Below are 18,362 nucleotides of genomic sequence, written 5' to 3'. Positions count from 1 at the left end.
TGTCCCCAGAATCTCTTTACTGTTGATTCTTTGCTGTCATTGGATGTTAAATATGGCGCATCAGTTGTTGATGGCACTGCTTAGGAAATCGGACTTCATGTTTGTTGCAGGTCAGTTTCCCAGGGAAATAGGCTTTGAGATGAAAATTACGTGCACTTATGGGGAGGGTGCCCTCAGGAAGAACACTTAAAGGGAACAGGGAAGCAGGATCCGGCAGAGGAGGAAGTTGAATTGTGATGCATATGCACCAGAGGCCTCAGCTGATCCCACAGAGTGTTCTGGAGCTGAGGGGCCCTTCAGACTTGTTTCTAACTGAGGCAACGACTCGCCATTTCCCCTGACCAGCGTTCGCCCTGGAAGAGGGGGTGATGGTGGCCAGGCAGCTAGCGCTCAGGCTGAGGGTAATTCCCACATAGGGGTTCAGCTAAAAGCCAGGGGCTGCCAGCAGTCTTAGCATCTGGCTCATGAAGCTGGAGTTTGGGTGGTGCCCCACAGCATCCACTAAAATGCCCTTTTTCTAGTTTTGAGTAAGCAGATGCAATTTCTACCCTACTTTGAACTTGATTTTAATGTGAACGTAATGTAGGTTCCATATTCTGAGTCCTTTAAAAGCCAAGCATACTTATATTCTTTTTATGGTTCATTTTGGTAAAAAAAAAAAATGATGATGAATTCCATCAACAAGGCCAGTTTCAACAGAATAAGCCTTGCCTTACTGGACAGCCACTGCCCATAAAATTCACTGTCGCTCTGTGCTGATGGCTTTATCTCGAAAAACCAAAGCAGGAGGTGGGAATGGTGAAGGCGTGAAAGCTGTCGTATCAAAAGCTGTAGGGTTGATAAATTTGTGCAAACCTTTGGCTTGGTGGTTACAGTCCAAATATAAAAAAATCGTCGGGGAATAGGCATAATCCTTATAAGAAAATAATGCAGGTGCATCCTTTGATAATATCATCTATGTGTTTGATGAAACAGTGTAACAGATGTTGTTAAATCTGCCTGTGAAACCACAAACAGACGGAGTAGACCAGGCTGCCAGAGGGATATTAGACTGACCTGTATATTTCACAGACCAGGTTGTTGGGGCAGAGCACAGATTAGCTGACCCAAATGGCCGAGTCAGAGTTACTTCTCAGTCTATGAAAGAGGCAGAGTGCTCCAGGCCCTACAGGATACTGCAGAGCAGGGGCTGGCAAAGATTTTCTGTAATGGACCCCCTGTTAGAGATTTTTGACTTTGCAGGGCATGTGAACTCTATTGCAGCTACTCAACTGTGCTCCTTTCTAGCGCAGAAGTAGCCATGGGCAATAAATGGGAGTGGGCATGGCTATATGCCAATATAACTTTGCAAAAATAGATAGTGGGTCAGACCTGGCCTGAGGGCTGTAGTTTGCTGACCCCTTATGGCGAGGGCAGGTCTGGTTGCCTGAAGGCTCAGTCATAGAGCAGATACTTGCTAAGACTTAGGCAAACTTCTAAGTGTATATTTTTCTTTAATCTGTAAAATGGCATTAAAATATTTACCTCCTAAGAATACTACAAGAAATAATGAAATAATGCGTGCTCGGTGTTTGGCACATGGGAAATGCTTGATAACTGGAAACTATTATTATTTACACAACTCTAAAGAGTTAGAGTTGGGTGAAGTTAACCAGCTGAACAGTGTTGGGAGAGTGTTCAATAAATGAGGCTCAAATTATGTTTGGCTGTGTAACAAGACGTGTGTAGGGAACTCTTTTTGTCTTAGTTTGTCTGAGGCCCCAGGAGTTGTAGTTGGTGAGGCTCACACTGCCAGAGAGAAGAGGACTAACAAAGGAGGTGGCTAGCTGGGGAATTGGTTTTGCGACCAGCTCTATGGCAGAGTCTGCTGCACTCACTGACACCAGTGTGTTCTCTTTGTTCTGGGCATGTGGCCTAACCACGTTTTTCAGCTTCCCTTGCAGTTCATTGATTGCCCACATAAATAGGTTCTGGTTAATGAAGTGCGAGAAGTCATGGTTACTGTTTGCAGGCCTGGCCGATGGACACCATCTGCACACAATCCTGGCTTTTTCTCCATAAACTGGCAATGTGGAGAGGACATTGGGCACCTCACGAGCCACAAGGTGGAAGGTGCCTGGTGCCCTGAATGACTGTGTGAAGCAGAGTGGCTGTCCCACTGGCTAATCCTGTGTGACTGTGCCCTGTATCTTTTTTTTTCTGAAAAATAATATATATTGGACTGGCCAAAAAGTTTGTTCAGGCTTTTACGTAAGATGGTTAAGGAAAACCTGAACGAAATTTTTGGCCAACCCAATGTATGTATAAGTATAATTGAATCATTTTGCTGTACACCTGAAACTAACACAACATTGTAAATCAACTATACTTCAATTAAAAAGTATACGAGTATTGCTACTCCAGCTTTCTTTTGATTTCCATTTGCATGGAATATCTTTTGCCATCCCCTCACCTTCAGTCTGTATGTGTCCCTAGGTCTGAAGTGGGCCTCTTGTAGACAGCATATATATGGGTCTTGTTTTTGTATCCATTCAGCGAGCCTGTGTCTTTTGGTTGGATAATTTAATCCATTTACATTTAAGGTAATTATCCATATGTATGTTCCTATGACCATTTTCTTTATTGTTTTGGGTTTGTTTTTGTAGGTCCTTTTCTTCTCTTGTGTTTCCCACTTAGAGAAGTTCCTTTAGCATTTGTTGTAGAGCTGGTTTGGTGGTGCTGAATTCTCTTAGCTTTTGCTTGTCTGTAAAGCTTTTGATTTCTCCATCGAATCTGAATGAGATCCTTGCCAGGTAGAGTAATCTTGATTGTAGGTTCTTCCCTTTCATCACTTTAAATATGTCATGCCACTCCCTTCTGTCTTGTAGAGTTTCTGTTGACAAATCAGCTGTTAACCTTATGGGAGTTCCCTTGTACGTTATTTGTCGCTTTTCCCTTGCTGCTTTCAATAATTTTTCTTTGTCTTTAATTTTTGCCAGTTTGATTACTATGTGTCTTGGCATCTTTCTCCTTGGGTTTATCCTGTATGGGACTCTCTGCACTTCCTGGACTTGGGTGGCTATTTCCTTTCCTATGTTAGGGAAGTTTTCGACTATAATCTCTTTAAATATTTTCTCAGGTCCTTTCTCTCTCTCTTCTCCTTCTGGGACCCCTGTAATGCGAATGTTGTTACGTTTAATGTTGTCCTAGAGGTCTCTTAGGCTGTCTTCATTTCTTTTCATTCTTTTTTCTTTATTCTGTTCCACAGCAGTGAATTCCACCATTCTGTCTTCCAGGTCACTTATCCATTCTTCTACCTCAGTTATTCTGCTATTGATTCCTTCTAGAGTATTTTTCATTTCAGTTATTGTGTTGTTCATCTCTGCTTGTTTGTTCTTTAATTCTTCTAGGTCTTTGTTAAACATTTCTTGCATCTTCTTGATCTTTGCCTCCATTCTTTTTCTGGAAGGTTGCCTATCTCCACTTCATTTAGTTGTTTTTCTGGGGTTTTATCTTGTTCCTTCATCTGGTGCATAGCCTTCTGTCTTTTCATCTTGTCTATCTTTCTGTGAATGTGGTTTTTGTTCCACAGGCTGCAGGATTGTAGTTTTCCTTGCTTCTGCTGTCTGCTGTCTGGTGGATGAGGCTATCTAAGAGGCTTGAGCAAGTTTCCTGACGGGAGGGACTGGTGGTGGGTAGAGCTTGCTGTTGCTCTGGTGGGCAGAGCTCAGTAAAACTTTAATCCACTTGTCTGCTGATGGGTGGGGCTGGGTTCCCTCCCTGTTGGCTGTTTGGCCTGAGACGACCCAACACTGGAGCCTACCTGGGCTCTTTGGTGGGGCTAATGGTGGACTCCGGGAGGACTCACGCCAAGGAGTACTTCCCAGAACTTCTGCTGCCAGTGTCCTTGTCCTCACGGTGAGACACACCGCTCCTCTCTAGTTGTGGCATGTGGGTTTTCTCTCTCTAGTTGTGGTGCGCAGGCTCCAGGGTGCATGAGCTCTGTAGTTTGTGACACGTGGGCTCTCTCGTTGAGGTGCATGAGCTCAGTAGTTGTGGTGCGTAGGCTTAGTCACCCCACGGCATGTGGGATCCTAGTTCCCTGACCAGGAATCAAACCCATGTCCCCTGCATTGGAAGGCAGATACTTTACCACTGGACCACCAGGGAAGTCCCAGCAATCTGTGTTTTAATCAGCTTTCCTGGAGGATCTGACACTTGATAAAGTTTGAGAACCACTGATTAGGTCATGGAAATTCCTATGGCAGATGCACACTTCAATGTACAATGTTCAGTGGCTCGAACAAAATAGATGTATATTTGTTGCTCATTTAGAGGTGCAGGTGGTTGAACAGGTTGGCAGAGTGGCTTCCTCCAGGCAGTTATTCAGGGACCCAGGGTGATGAAGTCACTGCCATCTTTAATACGTGACTTTCAAGCTTTCTCTGAAGGTCATCCCAGCCCAAAGAGAAGAGCATGGAGAAATGGCTGTAGGATTTGTTTATGGGCTGGGTCCAGAAGTGGCATACATGTCCGTATTCCATTGGCTAGAACTCAGTCACATGGCCCTGCCTGCCTGCAAGGGAGGCTGGGAAATGTAGTCTAGCTTGTGCCCAAGGAAAAGAGGCAAACACAGATTTTGGTGAGCAGCTAGGAGTCTCTTTATGGACATTTCTGAGGTTCTCTGTATTCTGGACCTCTTTTATGTCACAAACCCCTTTGACAGTCAGGTTGAGCTCATGGACTCATTCTCAGAATGTTTTTAAATGCATAAAATAATAAACAGAATTACAGAGGAAACCATTTAAATTGAAATATAATTATAAATTGTTAAAAAAAATTTTCACCTAGAATTGCCAAATCAATCTTGAGGAAAAAGAACAAAGCTGGAGGCGTAACCCGTCTAGGCTTCAGACAATACTACAAAGCTACGGTAATCAAAACAGTGTGCTATTGTTATAAAAACAGTCATATAGATCAATGGAACAGAATAGAGAGCCCAGAAATAAACCCACACACCTACTGTCAATTAATCTTCGACAAAGGAGGAAAGAATATACAATGGAGAAAAGACAGTCTCTTCAGCAAGTGGTGTTGGGAAAACTGTACAGCCTCATGTAAATCAATGAAGTTAGAACACACCCTCACACCATACACAAAAATAAGCTCAAAATGGCTTAAAGGTATAAACATAAGATATGGCACCATAAAACTCCTAGAAGAGAACATAGGCTAAACATTATCTGACATAAATTGTACCAATGTTTTTTTAGGTCAGTCTCCCAAAGCATTGGAAATAAAAGCAAAAATAAACAAATGGGACCTAATCAAACTTATAAGCTTTTGCACAGCAAAGGAAACCATAAACAAAATGAAAAGACAACCTATGGACTGGGAGAAAATATTTGCAAATGATGCGACTGACTGACAAGAGCTTAATTTCCAAAATATACAAGCAGCTCATACAACTTAATAACAAAAAACCAAACAACAAAATCAAAATATGGGTAGAAGAGTCCAAAGAAAACATACAGATTGCCAACAGGCACATGAAAAGATGCTCAACATCGCTAATTATTAGAGAAATGCAAATCAAAACTATAATGAGGTATCACCTTGCACTGTTCAGAACGGCCATCATCCAAAAGTCTACCAATGATAAAATGCTGGAGAAGGTGTGGAGGAAAGGGAACCCTCCTACACTGTTGTTGGGAAAGTAAATTGGTGCAGCCACTATGGAAAACAGTATGGAGGTTCCTCAAAAAACTAAAAATAGAGTTACCATGTGATCCAGCAATCCCACTCCTAGGCATGTATCTGGAAAAGACAAAAGCTCTAATTTGAAAAGATACATGCACCCAGCGTTCATTGCAGCACTATTTACAGTAGCCAAGACATGGAAACAGTCTAAATGTCCATTAACAGATGAATGGATAAAGAAGATGTGGTATATATATACAACGGAAAATTACTCAGCCGTAAAAAAGAGTGAAATAATGCCATTTGCAGCAACATGGATGGATCTAGGGATTATCTTTAACTAAGTGAAGTAAGTCAGAGAAGGGCAAATATATGATATTACTCGTTTGTGGAATCTAAAAAATAGTACAAATGAACTTATTTATGAAATAGAAACAGACTCACAGACATAGAAAACAAATTTATGGTTTCCAAAGGTGAAGGGAGGGAGGGATAAATTAGGAGTATGGGATGAACAGATACACACTACTCTGTATAAAATAGATAACCAACAAGGACCTAGTGTACCCCACAGGGTACTATACTCAATATCTTATAATAACCTATAATGGAAAAGAATCTGAAAAAGAATATATATATGTATAACTGAATCACCTTGCTGTACACCTGAAACTAACACAACAGTGTAAATCAACCTTACTTCGATTAAAATTACAATTAAAGTTTTTTAACAGAGCAATATATGTATTTATTAATGCATTAAATAACAAGATCTAGTGACAGATTTAATAACTATTTTGATTTTGAAGTAACAATGAATATAAATGGTATTTCAAGATATCTTCAGCCACTATAATTTAATAGTTAAATATCTGTGATTTCTTTTAGGGGCAAAAGTCAGATATTGCTAATAATACCAGGTTTATGGCCTGCATTTATAATTGAGGGATATGCTAAGTTTGTTTGTTTTTTGAAATTAATTTAATTTATTTTTGGCTGCATTGGGTCTTCGTTGCTGCGCGCAGGCTTTCTCTAGTTGTGGTGAGCCGGGGCTACTCTTTGTTGCAGTACATGGGCTTCTCATTGAGGTGGCTTCTCTGTTGCGTAGCATGGGCTCTAGGCACGTGGACTTCACTAGTTGTGGCACGTGGGCTCAGTAGTTGTGGCTCACGGGCTCTAGAGCACAGGCTCAGTAGTTGTGGCACATGGGTTTAGTTGCTCCGCGGCATGTGGGATCTTCCCGGACCAGGGCTCGAACCCATGTCTCCTGTATTGGCAGGCAGATTCTTAACCACTGAGCCACTAGAGAAGCCCTATGCTAGGTTTTAATTAGAGTTTAGTGAAAATAAAGACATATTTTTCCCCATCCGAGTTCATTGATTGCCTGCTCCATCTCCCTTGAATTTTATCCATGGATTCAAGAACTTCTGCTCTGTACTTTATTTCTAGCCTTGGATGAGGAGAATTGTAGGGTTTTTATGGGACATTACATGCTTTATAAACATCAGCTTATTGAGCTTCATAATATTTGAATATGGTAAATCTATGTCTTTACCTATAAACCTTAGCTTTTCAGGTACACCAATAACACAAAAACAATTCTATATAAAATACTCATTGCATTAAGTTTCCATTTGTTCAGATGCTTCATCAGTAAACTGGATGGTGCTTTGATCTTATATAACAATAATTCTTACTTGAAAATGTTAACTTTTTCAATTTCTGCCTGACTTATCTAAAATGTTTATAGACATTTCTTGTTTTAATCAGTCAACATATGTTCTGAGTATATGTAGAAGATTAGCTCTGAATGCATTACTGCCTTATAACCTCCCTACCTAAGAGCAAAGTGGAGAGGGCACGGGTTTGGAGTTAGAAAGACGAGCTTTTCTATTTGTGAGTTTTGGCCTTAGGTAGGTTACTTACTCCTGGTAAGCCTCAGTTTGGTTGTCTATGAAGTGGATATAATAGGCTTAGCACCTAAATGGTGCTTAGTAAATTATTGCTATTAATATCTTCTCCCTTTTTTGACAGTCTAAACAAACAGCCTGGTTAAGTCTGAGTATTTGATGTGTGAGGAAAATAGCTAGCCACGTGAAACCTAACAGAAAGAGTATGCATCAGGGGTTTTGTTTGCAGGCAATGGAATTTGACTCTGACTTAAACCAAAAGAGAATTTATTACAAATGTATGGTAGAATTTACAACCAAAACTGAATTGTTATAACAGAAATAGGCAGCTTCAAAAGGTCTTTGGTGCATCCACTAGACTGATGAATTCCTTCTGCTATTTTCAGTCTCTACATCCCTCTGCTTAACATTCAGTGTCCAAGCAGAGAGACTGCAATGGGTTGATCCTTGACCGTGAGCCTCCCTGGGAACTATACCAGGTTATTGAGAGGGAAGATGTAGAGTGGGCTGTGGAGAACCCGAACTTAGCTGTGTATCAGGACTGTGCATCTGAGAAGTTACTGCCCAAAGGGTGCTGATAAAACAGGGTGGCCTAAAGACATGAAAGCAACCTATGTCCATTGACAGATGAATGGATAAAGATGTGGTAAATATGTACAATGGAATACTACTCAGCCATAAAAAAGAATGAAATAATGCCCTCTGCAGCTACATGGATGGACCTAGAGATTATCATACTAAGTGAAGTAAGTCAAAAAGAGAAAGACAAATATCATGTGATATCACTTATTTGTGGAATCTAAAAGATGGTACAAATGAATTTATTTACAAAACAGAAACGGACTCACAGACATAGAAAATAAACTTATGGTTACCAAAGGGAAAAGGGAGGGAGGGATAAATTAGGAGTTTGGGATTAACAGATAACATACTACTATATATAAAATAGATCATCTATAAGGACAAGTATACGAGTATAGCACAGGGAACTATACTCAATATTTTGTAATAACCTATATGGGAAAAGAATCTGGAAAAGAATATCTATATCTATGTCTATATCTATATCTATGTATATATATCTGAATCACTTTGCTGTATACCAGAAATTAACACAACATTGTAAGTCAACTATACATCAATAAATAAATAAATTTAAAAACAGGTGGCCTAAAAATGGCAGAAGTCCACTACCAAGAGACTGCCAAGTTCCCATCACCTACTGGTTGAAGGGCATCCGGGCAAGATCAAATGGCTAGAGGGAGAAATGGACTTTATACTGACTCCATCAAATCCTGTTAACACCTGTGAGAGCTTATAGCACCACCTACTGTTTTAAAAGAAAATTTCCTTCTGTTAAAAGTCATGGCTTATTTTTTATAGTATTTAGGACAAGCAAGTGTAATAAACCCCAAACCAATAATTCTCTGCAGTGGTTTAGGGAGATTAAAAAAATGCCTGCTCAGCAATGACTGTGTGCTGTTTGCAGTTTTTGTGATCATAGCTCTGAACTGCTGGCAGGTGAGTTGCTGCTGTAGCATCCAGGAAGTGAAACCGTAATAATAAGGGGGTCCATTGACTACTTACTGTCATCTGTGTACTGTTCTAAGAGGCTGATGTGGACTATCTCATCTAAATACCATGTAACTCTACTAGAGGGGGAATACTGTATGCATTTGGCAGAGGAAGAATCTGAGGCTCAGAGAAGTAACTTGGCCAAGATCGTACACCTAGTAAGTGGGAGAGCTGGGGTTCTAGCCCAGACAGTTGGACTCTCAGGACAAGAAGTGCCTGGGATTCTCTAGAGCAGGGAACTCTCTCCTGATGACCAGGGTGGTTGGTACCTCATGTGTCTATCAGCAGGGCACACCTGCAGTGTGATTCATTTTCCTGTTTACATCTGATTAATAACACACTTTTGTCTTTAAGAATATCTTTTATTCACACAAGCAATATACCTAATAATCATAGCCAACCCTTATATATTGCTGTGTGCCAGGCACTTTTCTAAGTACTTTACATTTATTAATTCATTTATGCTTCTCAACATCCCTATGAATTAAGTACTGTTTTGAATCTCCATTTTACAGATGAGGATATGGTTCAGTAACTCTTCAAGGTCACACAACTAGGAAGTGACAGAGGCTGTGTGTCAACCCAGATAGCCTGGCTGCTTGCTGTCTGTGTACTGCCCTGTAGTGTTTGTAAGAAGTTATTTTAAAATAGTCCATGTGTATTTGGATATAAGATAAATCACAGAGGTGTGTATGATGGTGCTCAAATCTTAGAAAAATGTGAAGGTGGAGTGAAAGTGACAGAAGTTTAGGAAAGACTGATTTAAACAGTTTCTAATTTTTATTGTAAACAATGCTTGAATATCTACTTGGGCCTACTTGCCAGAGTTTCTCCAGAGTAGATACAGGGGCGTGGATTTACTGGGTTATTGTTCTCCAGAATGACTGTACCAACATGTTTTACTTTTTTTTTTTTTTGGTCACTATAAGTGAGTTTTATGTAGTTTTCCTAAGAGTTTCTAGAATTTGTAGGCCCTCGAGGACTATTGGTAATAATAGAAATTAAGTAGAATTTTGTTGTTTGTTACTCCTGAGAGCATAAGAGAAGGAGAGTCTGCATATTTACCTAAGAAATATGCTTAGCTCACCCCACTGGGACAGAAGCTAGTGTATCGTCAGAACACTCAGTTCATTCCACCAGAGCACATGTTTCTGGAAATCAGTGCCACCTAGTGGTGACTAAACCCCTCAGTAGCTATCAGAGTGTGGTGTATGTGTGCGTGAGTGTGTGTGGGGAGGGAGGGCATAGGGGGAGGACATCCAGGAACCTGCATATTTAAAAAGCAGCCCGGCTTAGCCATTGGCCCAGTTTCCCCTTCTCCATCCTTTTCACGGCACCTGCTGCACAGCCCTGGGATTACATGGGAGTCTGGACATGTTCTGGGCCTGTTTGGGGTTGAGGACCGCCTTCCCCCCAGGCCTGCACACAGAGGAGACATGGAAACAGGCTCATGTGTTTGGGGTAAGAAGAAAGTGCCCAAACTGTGACCTCAGTTTTGCCAAATCCATTTGCATTTCCTCCCTTGTTGATTTCTGTTGACCTCCGCCCTCCTTTGACTTTGTGGCTCACCTGGAACTTCTGTCTTTTTCTCCTTCATCCTCAGCCTGGTGTCTAGGGCCCCATCATCACACCGCAGATTCTCCCCTCGTCCGTTTGTGCGCTCCCCTGCATGTGGGTGTGCACATCATCAAACAATGTTTCTTATTGCTACGTAAACATTCCATCCATCCATCCATCCATCCATCCATCACTTTACTTCTTCTTTCTTGACTTACGTTGTTTCCTTGCCTGGAACATAAATTCTATCCCTTCTCCACATTCCACTGGTCCGCTGAGCTCAGCTTCATCGATTGATTCCTCCTGTAGGGTCTGTCTGCACCTCGCGCCCTCCACTGCCCCTCACCCGGCGTCGCCCATCCCAGTCTGCTCGTATACTCTGCAGCAGACTTCTGCTCTGAAGCAAATTGTCAGCTACTCCAGGACAGAGGTTATTTTATGTAATTCTTTGGTATTTTCCAAAACCATGTGCACGTTCCCAGATGCACAGCTGAACTTGTTTCCTTGCCCAGCGAGTCATCCTTATACTCACCATACTGTAAAAAAGAAGGAAAGTTAACATTTCATTGAGCACCTGGTATCTGCCAGATACTATTCTTAGAATTTTATGTCTAAGCATAGAATCTGCTTACGTTTGCTTTTACATCTGTTACGTTATTTAAAACCTAAAAACCCTGTGAGGAGAATGTTATCCATTCCTTAGGCTGGAAAAATTAGATCATCAATGTTTAATAAACGTGTAGCTATAATGAACAGGTCAGCATTTAGACCCAAGCCCATCTGACCCCCCAAACCCATACCGTTTGCTGCAGTGTCCTGCGCCATTTGGTGTTAGACCCTCCCTTTAAGGTGTTTCATGATGATGCCTTGCATTCCTGACTTCCTTCCTGCACAGTCCACTTCCAGGGGAGCAGAGCATCCTTTTCCCTGGGGTAATACTGGGTCCTTTCCCTGTACCATCCTGACGCCCACCTGGAGCCCCCCTTCTTCACACTTAGTTTGACTTATATCCACATAAGTAAAGCAGTATGCCTGCCTACTTTTTTTTTAAACTAGCATTTCTGGATTAAAACATCTCTTAAGGTAGAATAACTCTGGGTCCCGGAACACGAGATGCTTTGCAGGACACACAAACCTTGTTACACTTTGAGCTCACTTTTTGGGTGGTCAGAGAGCTCACAGAGCTGGTGTCTTTGGATGTCTCTGTACAACTGGCCCCAGAGAACTGCCCAACTGACTCAGGACCGCTCTGCATCTGTTCGCTTGTGTTTCCTGCCCCAGGGATTCCGAGCCAGCCCTCGGCACCTTAGGAGACGGGCCGCAGCGGCTGCAGCTGCCCGGCTGGAAGAAGCCAAGCCTGCCGTGGAGGTTCACCACCAGAGCGAGCAGGAGATCTCAGTGAGGAAACGAAGAATCAAGAAAAGCAGCCGCGTCCAGCCAGAATTCTACCACTCCGTCCAAGGCGCTTCCACCAGAAGACCTGTAAGTAAGGAATTGTCTTTTCAAAGAATATTAAATACGTTGTCACATGGGGTGGTCCTTCTCTTAGTCTTCAAAAATGATCAGATTGACTTTAAGTAATTCGGTTATTCTCTTATTGTCCCAGCAAGTAGTCGGGAACTCACATGAGTGCCAGCGAGGAATGTGGTTTCCCAGGAAGCGCTGGTCAGCGGTGGGCGGGGGTATTGAAAGCTGGTGAATCCTGACTACATGAGAGTGGGGTCTAGAGCCCGGATGGGGCCATGGAGTAACCCAGCTGAGGCCTGCAGTGGTGAGAGCTGAGTTGGCGGAGGCGGGTGACAACAAAGCAGCATCGGGATGGTGAGGTGTGGAGGCAGGGGCCGACCCCCTCATCTGCAGCTGTCCTCCAGGTGATGCTGAGGGAGCTGGCCCCTCCGGGTGGCTTTTATGTTGCTCCCAGGCAGCACTGCTGTCCTCTTCTAGCAAGTGCCCTGGGTCTCTGTCAGCCGAGCTGCCTTACCAGTTACCAGGGAAGTTACCTGAATAGTTACCTGGGAAGCTTGGTGCCCACCTGGTCTTCACCCCTTCTCCTCTCCTGAGCACACTGTTCCATGTGCTCTGACCTTCTGTCTTGGTTGGGGCTCTTACACAGGGACTTGTTGCCGGGGCTGTGACAGTTAAGGATTTGGGGCTTAGACACTGACATTTAAAAAACTTTCAAGGAGTATTTCATGACTGCAGTAATCTTGCATTGCTTCAGCATTAAAAAAAAGTTTCCCTATGAGTCCTTCCTGTGCTGTGGAGAGCCCATGATTGTCGTGACTCATGCCAGCTGAGGGGAGCCAGCAAGATTTGACGTGATAATATGTCTCTGTACATTATTAAAACAGACCTGCCCTTCTGTGGGGTAACTGTGTAGCAGACGCATGTGGAGTTTGTGGCCAGGCCAGCGACAATGGGAAGAAACTGAATTCCTTTACAGAAAAGGTCCTGTTTAGCCAATGGTAAAATAAGCACATACTTAGAGATGAGAGCCTTCCTTTCATGATTGAATAAAACAAAGGCTAAGTAGAATTTGGTGTCTACGTGGAGCAACAGGAAATTGTAGGAAAATTTATTCATTCAACAAATGTAAGCTTTTTTATACAGGAAATAAGAGATGCACAGGTATGTATTAATAACTAACGGTTATTGAGGGCTTACTTGTATAACTGGAATTATTCACCTTCTGAATGATGAAACTGAGGCCCAGAGAGGTAAATAACTTGCCTAAGTTGACCCAGTTGTTTGGGGGTAGAGTCTAGGCTTTGGGTCTAGGCGGTGGACTCCAGGGCCCCAGCACTTCCTCTGCAACCTTCTGCCTTCCTGCGCCCCAGCACCTCACCGCTGAGTCCATGGACAGACACGCACACGAGTAAACGGAGTGCAGGCCTGTGTTAGGGAAGTGCTGCCGTGGACCGTGCACCCGGCATTAGGGAACATGGCGCATGGCCAGAAACACTTGCAGAGAAGCAGACGCCTGAGGTGCGTCCTGAAAGAGGAGGAGTTGATCCGGTGGGAAGTGGAGGGAGGCGTCTCTGACGAGGAGAACGTGTGCAAGAGCACAGAGGCATGACCGCGTGGCAGGCCTGGGGGACAGCTTGAGGTGGTGCTGGTAGATGAGACCAGGGTCATTAAGGGATACATTATGCTGAATCGTTGGGTTTATCTTCTGTGACAGGGCTCTGTTGAAGGTAGGGAATAGGCACATTGTTTCTCCTGCTCAGAATCTAGCTAATTCTTTCTTCTAATCTCCCCATGTGGATGGAGAAGTACGTGATCATCATCAGAGTTTAGGAGCCCTCCACCCCCTCTTATTCCCTCCTGAGCACTGTACCTAACTGCCTTGGTAATAAGACATAGTTCCCATGCCTGGTGACTCTGCCCTGGAACACCTCTCCTTGCTCTCTGTTTGCCTGGAGAATTCCAGTTCACCACTGAACACTGACTCGAGATCAGGCGGCTTGTTCAGGAAAGTCTTTTCTGATCCTTCCCATCAGAGTGAGGTGCGTTCTGCTTTGGTCCTCGGCCCTTTGTACAGATCTCCAGCAGCGCAGTTACTCAAGTGAAAAAGGCAGGCACAGTAGTGAGATGGACACGGGTTCGACTCCCGCTCTATGTATCCGGCAGGAAAACAGCTGGCACCATAAGAGTTTAATGGAAGGACTGTTTCCAGAAGCATGGGCAGGGCTGAGATGCTCCAGCAGCCTTCAGGTGGAACCTACCTACCTACCTACGTACCTTCCACCCCTCGCCTGCAGGGGTGGCAGATGGCAGGGGCCTTGCTGGGTCCTGGTCAGAGGGCTGGAACCAAGGAAGCAGCCTTCCCCAGGAGCTGTGGCTGAGGCGTGCAGCCTGGCCAGAACCCAGTGAGTCAGGAAGGGGGCAGGGCAGAGTCACCAAGGATGGGCAGAGTCTGAGGGGACAGACAGGGACCCTGGCAAGTAAAAAACATACTGGTCATCTTTGCCGCGCTGTTCAACTCCTCGAGACTCAGCTTTCTTACTGTGAAGTGATAATAACAACAGCGACCTCACTGAGGGGTGAGGATGAACTGACGTGTGGAATTAGGTGGCCTGCTTGGCATAAATACTCAGTACATGATAATTCCTTCCTCTCCTTCCCCCCCAGACCTTGACTTCCTCGGGGTCCATATCGTCTGGCCTAGCATATTTCCTGGCATATGACATCTGATGCATTTTATTGAACAAATGAATGAATGATATTTATACATGACGTGTAGGTTAGGCACTATAGGAATTCAGAGAATGGAGAGGTTTTTTTCTTTTACCCCCGAAATAAGGTGGTTAGGGGGTAACTACTTCACGGAAGAGACAGGATTGAGTTGGGCTTAATTATGGGTAGGACTTGGAGAGCCAGCAGGCGTCAGCTCTGGGAAATAGAGTAAGCAGAAGTGCTGAGAACCGTTTGGCTGGATGTGGGGGATTATGAGAAATGTACAAGATAAAGCTGGAAAAAGAGATGGGGCCGGACTACCACTGTGTTTAAACTTCATTTTCTGTGCTTCATGGAGACCCTGGAAGAGATGAGTAGCATCATCATAGCAGGATTTTAGGAATTAAACCTGAGCAGGCTGGGTCAGAGGGGAGCAGGACAGGGCCGGGTCAGTGTCTGGGTGTCCGGTGATTAGGACCTGAGCTTGGACATTGCCTGTAGCTCTCTGCCGGAATCGGGTGGTCTCTGCTGGTAGGGAACCTGAGGAAAGCCTCTGCCCTCTCCTCTTCGGAAGGATCATTTGGAAGGGAGCAGGGTTAGAGGACAGGAAATAGCAGTGGAGGCTGCCTTGTTGCTAGGGGCAATAAAAACATTCCAGGAGCTTCTTTGGGGTGGGTAAAGCTCACTTCCTCCGTCTGTGTGCTTCTCCTAGGGTCATTGTTTTGTAGACTGGAAATCGTCAGAGTTGGTAGCAGGAGGCTGTTGCCTTCGTATGTCATGTGATTCCCGCTTAGCCTCTGCTGACATTTCCCTGTTTTCATGCTGTAGGTGGACTTGAGCGCCGGCCTTGGGTCCTCTTCTGGGTTTGGTTAGGTGCAGCCAGTAGGGCCAACACATGAGCCCGGAGCCTGTGCCTTTTCTGGCTTACACAGTGGGAGGGAGAGGGGGGACGAGTCAGTGTCAACTCTGATGGTGGCCTGGAGATGAAATAAAAATAAATCAGCTGTGGTGACTCAGGATTATTTGAATGACTTTATGTGAAGCACTCCAGGCGTTTCTAGCAGCAGTCTGAGTAAGAAACAGGCCCACGAGTCAAAAGACTGACACAGGACGTAGCAGTGAAGGAGATGACTCAGAAGCTGTGACAGTGCACTTTCAGCCAGGAAGCGGGCCCCGAGCCACATGGAATGCATTATACTTTAGCATCTCCGGCTGCTCCAACCTATTTACTTTTTCTGAATTCATCATTTATACTCCAAAGTGGCTATAAGAATTAGTAACGGAGATCACTAATATAAACATAATTAGTAATATATGTGTTTTCTTTCCCCCCCTTTTGAAAAATGAGATGTTTCTAAGAGTGAGTAAGCCAAACATTTATCCTGATTTTCTCTTTTAGGTCTTGGGACTTATGCTATATATTGAGACATGTCACTGGAACATTTAGGAATTTTTACCACCTTGGAGCAGAAAAGATAATTAGATCCACATTTCCCTTGGTTCTTTAGTATTTTGACATTGCAGTTGGGTCTGAATCCTAGAGCTTGAAACATCCATCATCACCACCATCACCGGAGCGCTCACATCACTGCACACTCGCTACCTCGGCAGCCCACAGGCAGCAGGTGTCTCTGTGCTTCCCTGTTTTCTCCCCTTTCATCTTCCCAGCAGTTCCCTGGGGCAGGTGCTCACTCTCTGGAGGAGGAGGAAACCTGTCAAGGTCACACAGCTGGTGGATGATGGAACGAAGATATAAACCCAAGTGTTCCAACCGGAGCATTTGGAATAGATTCAAATGATCATGTTTCTAGGCCTAGAGGTTTATCCTAATGAACCCTCCTAAAGTACTTTCATCAGTTTGAGTCTCAGGTTTCCTAGCTGCAAAGAAGTTTTTTAACTTTTGCATCAATCGAAACCTATTTTTAAATGGTACTAGAAAGCATAGATAAGCCCCAAACCTCACTCTTGCCATGCTTTTCGTTCAGCCTCTCCTCCTGGGGCAGAGGACCTGGGAGGCAGCAAGAGTCTTTCTACCTAGTGCCCTCACTTGAGCCTGTTAATGTAGAACAAAAAGGGGAAGTCAAAACTTTAGAGCACCTGAAAATAACCAGGCACCCTGACTCTGTCCCTGTTACATTTCACTGATTCCAGTTTTGTGCACATTTCAACCCCATCGCCTGCATTTCCTGGACTTAAAGTCTCTGACACTAGCTCATAGAGGTGAAGGACTCTCTGATTAAAAACTGCCAGCGCCCTCAGGTACCAGCCAAGCGGTAGCCCTCTCCCCGTGCTGGCAAAACTGAGGCCCACGAGCTTCTGTCCTTCACTCTGGGGCTCCTGCCCCAAGTAACTGGATTATCAAGGCTGATACTTTTTAAAAAAAATTTTATTGAAGTGTAGTTGATTTAATGTTGTGTTAATTTCTGCTGTACAGCAAAATGATTCAGTCACACACACATATATATATATATTCTTTTTCGTATTCTTTTCCACTCTGGTTTATCACAGGATATTGCATATAGTTCCCTGGGCTATACATTAGGACCTTGTTGTTTATCCATCCTTATATAATAGTTTGTATTTGCTAATCCCAAACTCCCAATCCTTCCCTCTCCCACCACCCTCCCCCTTGGCAGCCACAAGTCTGTTCTCTATGTCTGTGAGTCTGTTTCTGTTTTGTAAATAGGTTCATTTGTGTCATATTTTAGATTCCACATAGAAGTGATATCATATATTTGTCTTTCTCTGACTTACGTCGTTTATGATAATCTCTAGGTCCATCCATGTTGCTGCAAATGGCATTATTTCTTTTTTATGGCCAGTATTCCATTGCATCTATGTACCACATCTTCTTTATCCATTTATCTGTCAGTGGACACTTAGCTTGTTTCCATGTCTTGAGCCTGGTACTTCTGACTCAGGCAGGCTTAACGCAGACGATTGGCGGTCCTGCTTTCTGAAAGGTGAACACTGGGGAAGAAGCTGGTGTGGCCTGAGGAGTGGAAAGCAAATTTCCAGTTTGGATATGTTAAGTCTGAAATATCTACGAGATTTCCTAGGGTCTGGATTTCATGGGGTTCTCAGTACATGGATATTATCAAATCCAGGAGACTGATCAGGATAACCCAGGAAGTGGATACTGATAGAGAAGGGCGTTGAGGGCTCAGTTGGGGTCCTCCAGAGCCAAGAGGTTAGGAAGAGGACGGAGGTTCCCTTTAACTTCTGACGCCTTCCTTCAGAAAGACGGACGCAGAGAGCAGATTGGTGGTCGCCAGAGGTAGGGGAAAACACAATTTAAAAAAGAACACACAGCTGAATACATCTGTTGTTTTCAGTGACACAGAAAAACAAACCCTTGAATACACCAAAAAAAAAAAAAAAAAAGAATGAAAGAAAAAAGGAAAAAAAATTACAGGTGCCTTAGGCAGAGGTGGGTCCAGGGCTCTTGACTTTCACTGAAGGATG

General features: G+C 43.7%; 1 protein-coding gene across 12 annotated transcripts in view; it reads left to right on the top strand.

Moving 5' to 3' along the window:
* Nucleotides 1-18,362, top strand: part of DST (dystonin) — a 497,316-nt gene that overhangs the window by 34,566 nt on the left and 444,388 nt on the right. For all 12 annotated transcript variants that reach the window (XM_022581520.3, XM_022581525.3, XM_089918929.1 and 9 more), the window contains exon 3: nt 12,003-12,203. In XM_022581520.3, the coding sequence (XP_022437228.3) occupies nt 12,003-12,203 (201 nt within the window). The remainder of the gene's footprint in view (nt 1-12,002; nt 12,204-18,362) is intronic.

This window comes from Delphinapterus leucas, chromosome 10, assembly GCF_059928025.1.
Source record: "Delphinapterus leucas isolate spDelLeu-1000000601 "Yukka" chromosome 10, BTC_Dleu_Yukka2, whole genome shotgun sequence".
In the NCBI taxonomy this organism is placed as follows: domain Eukaryota; kingdom Metazoa; phylum Chordata; class Mammalia; order Artiodactyla; family Monodontidae; genus Delphinapterus; species Delphinapterus leucas.
This window is presented reverse-complemented; position numbering and strand designations above follow the sequence as displayed.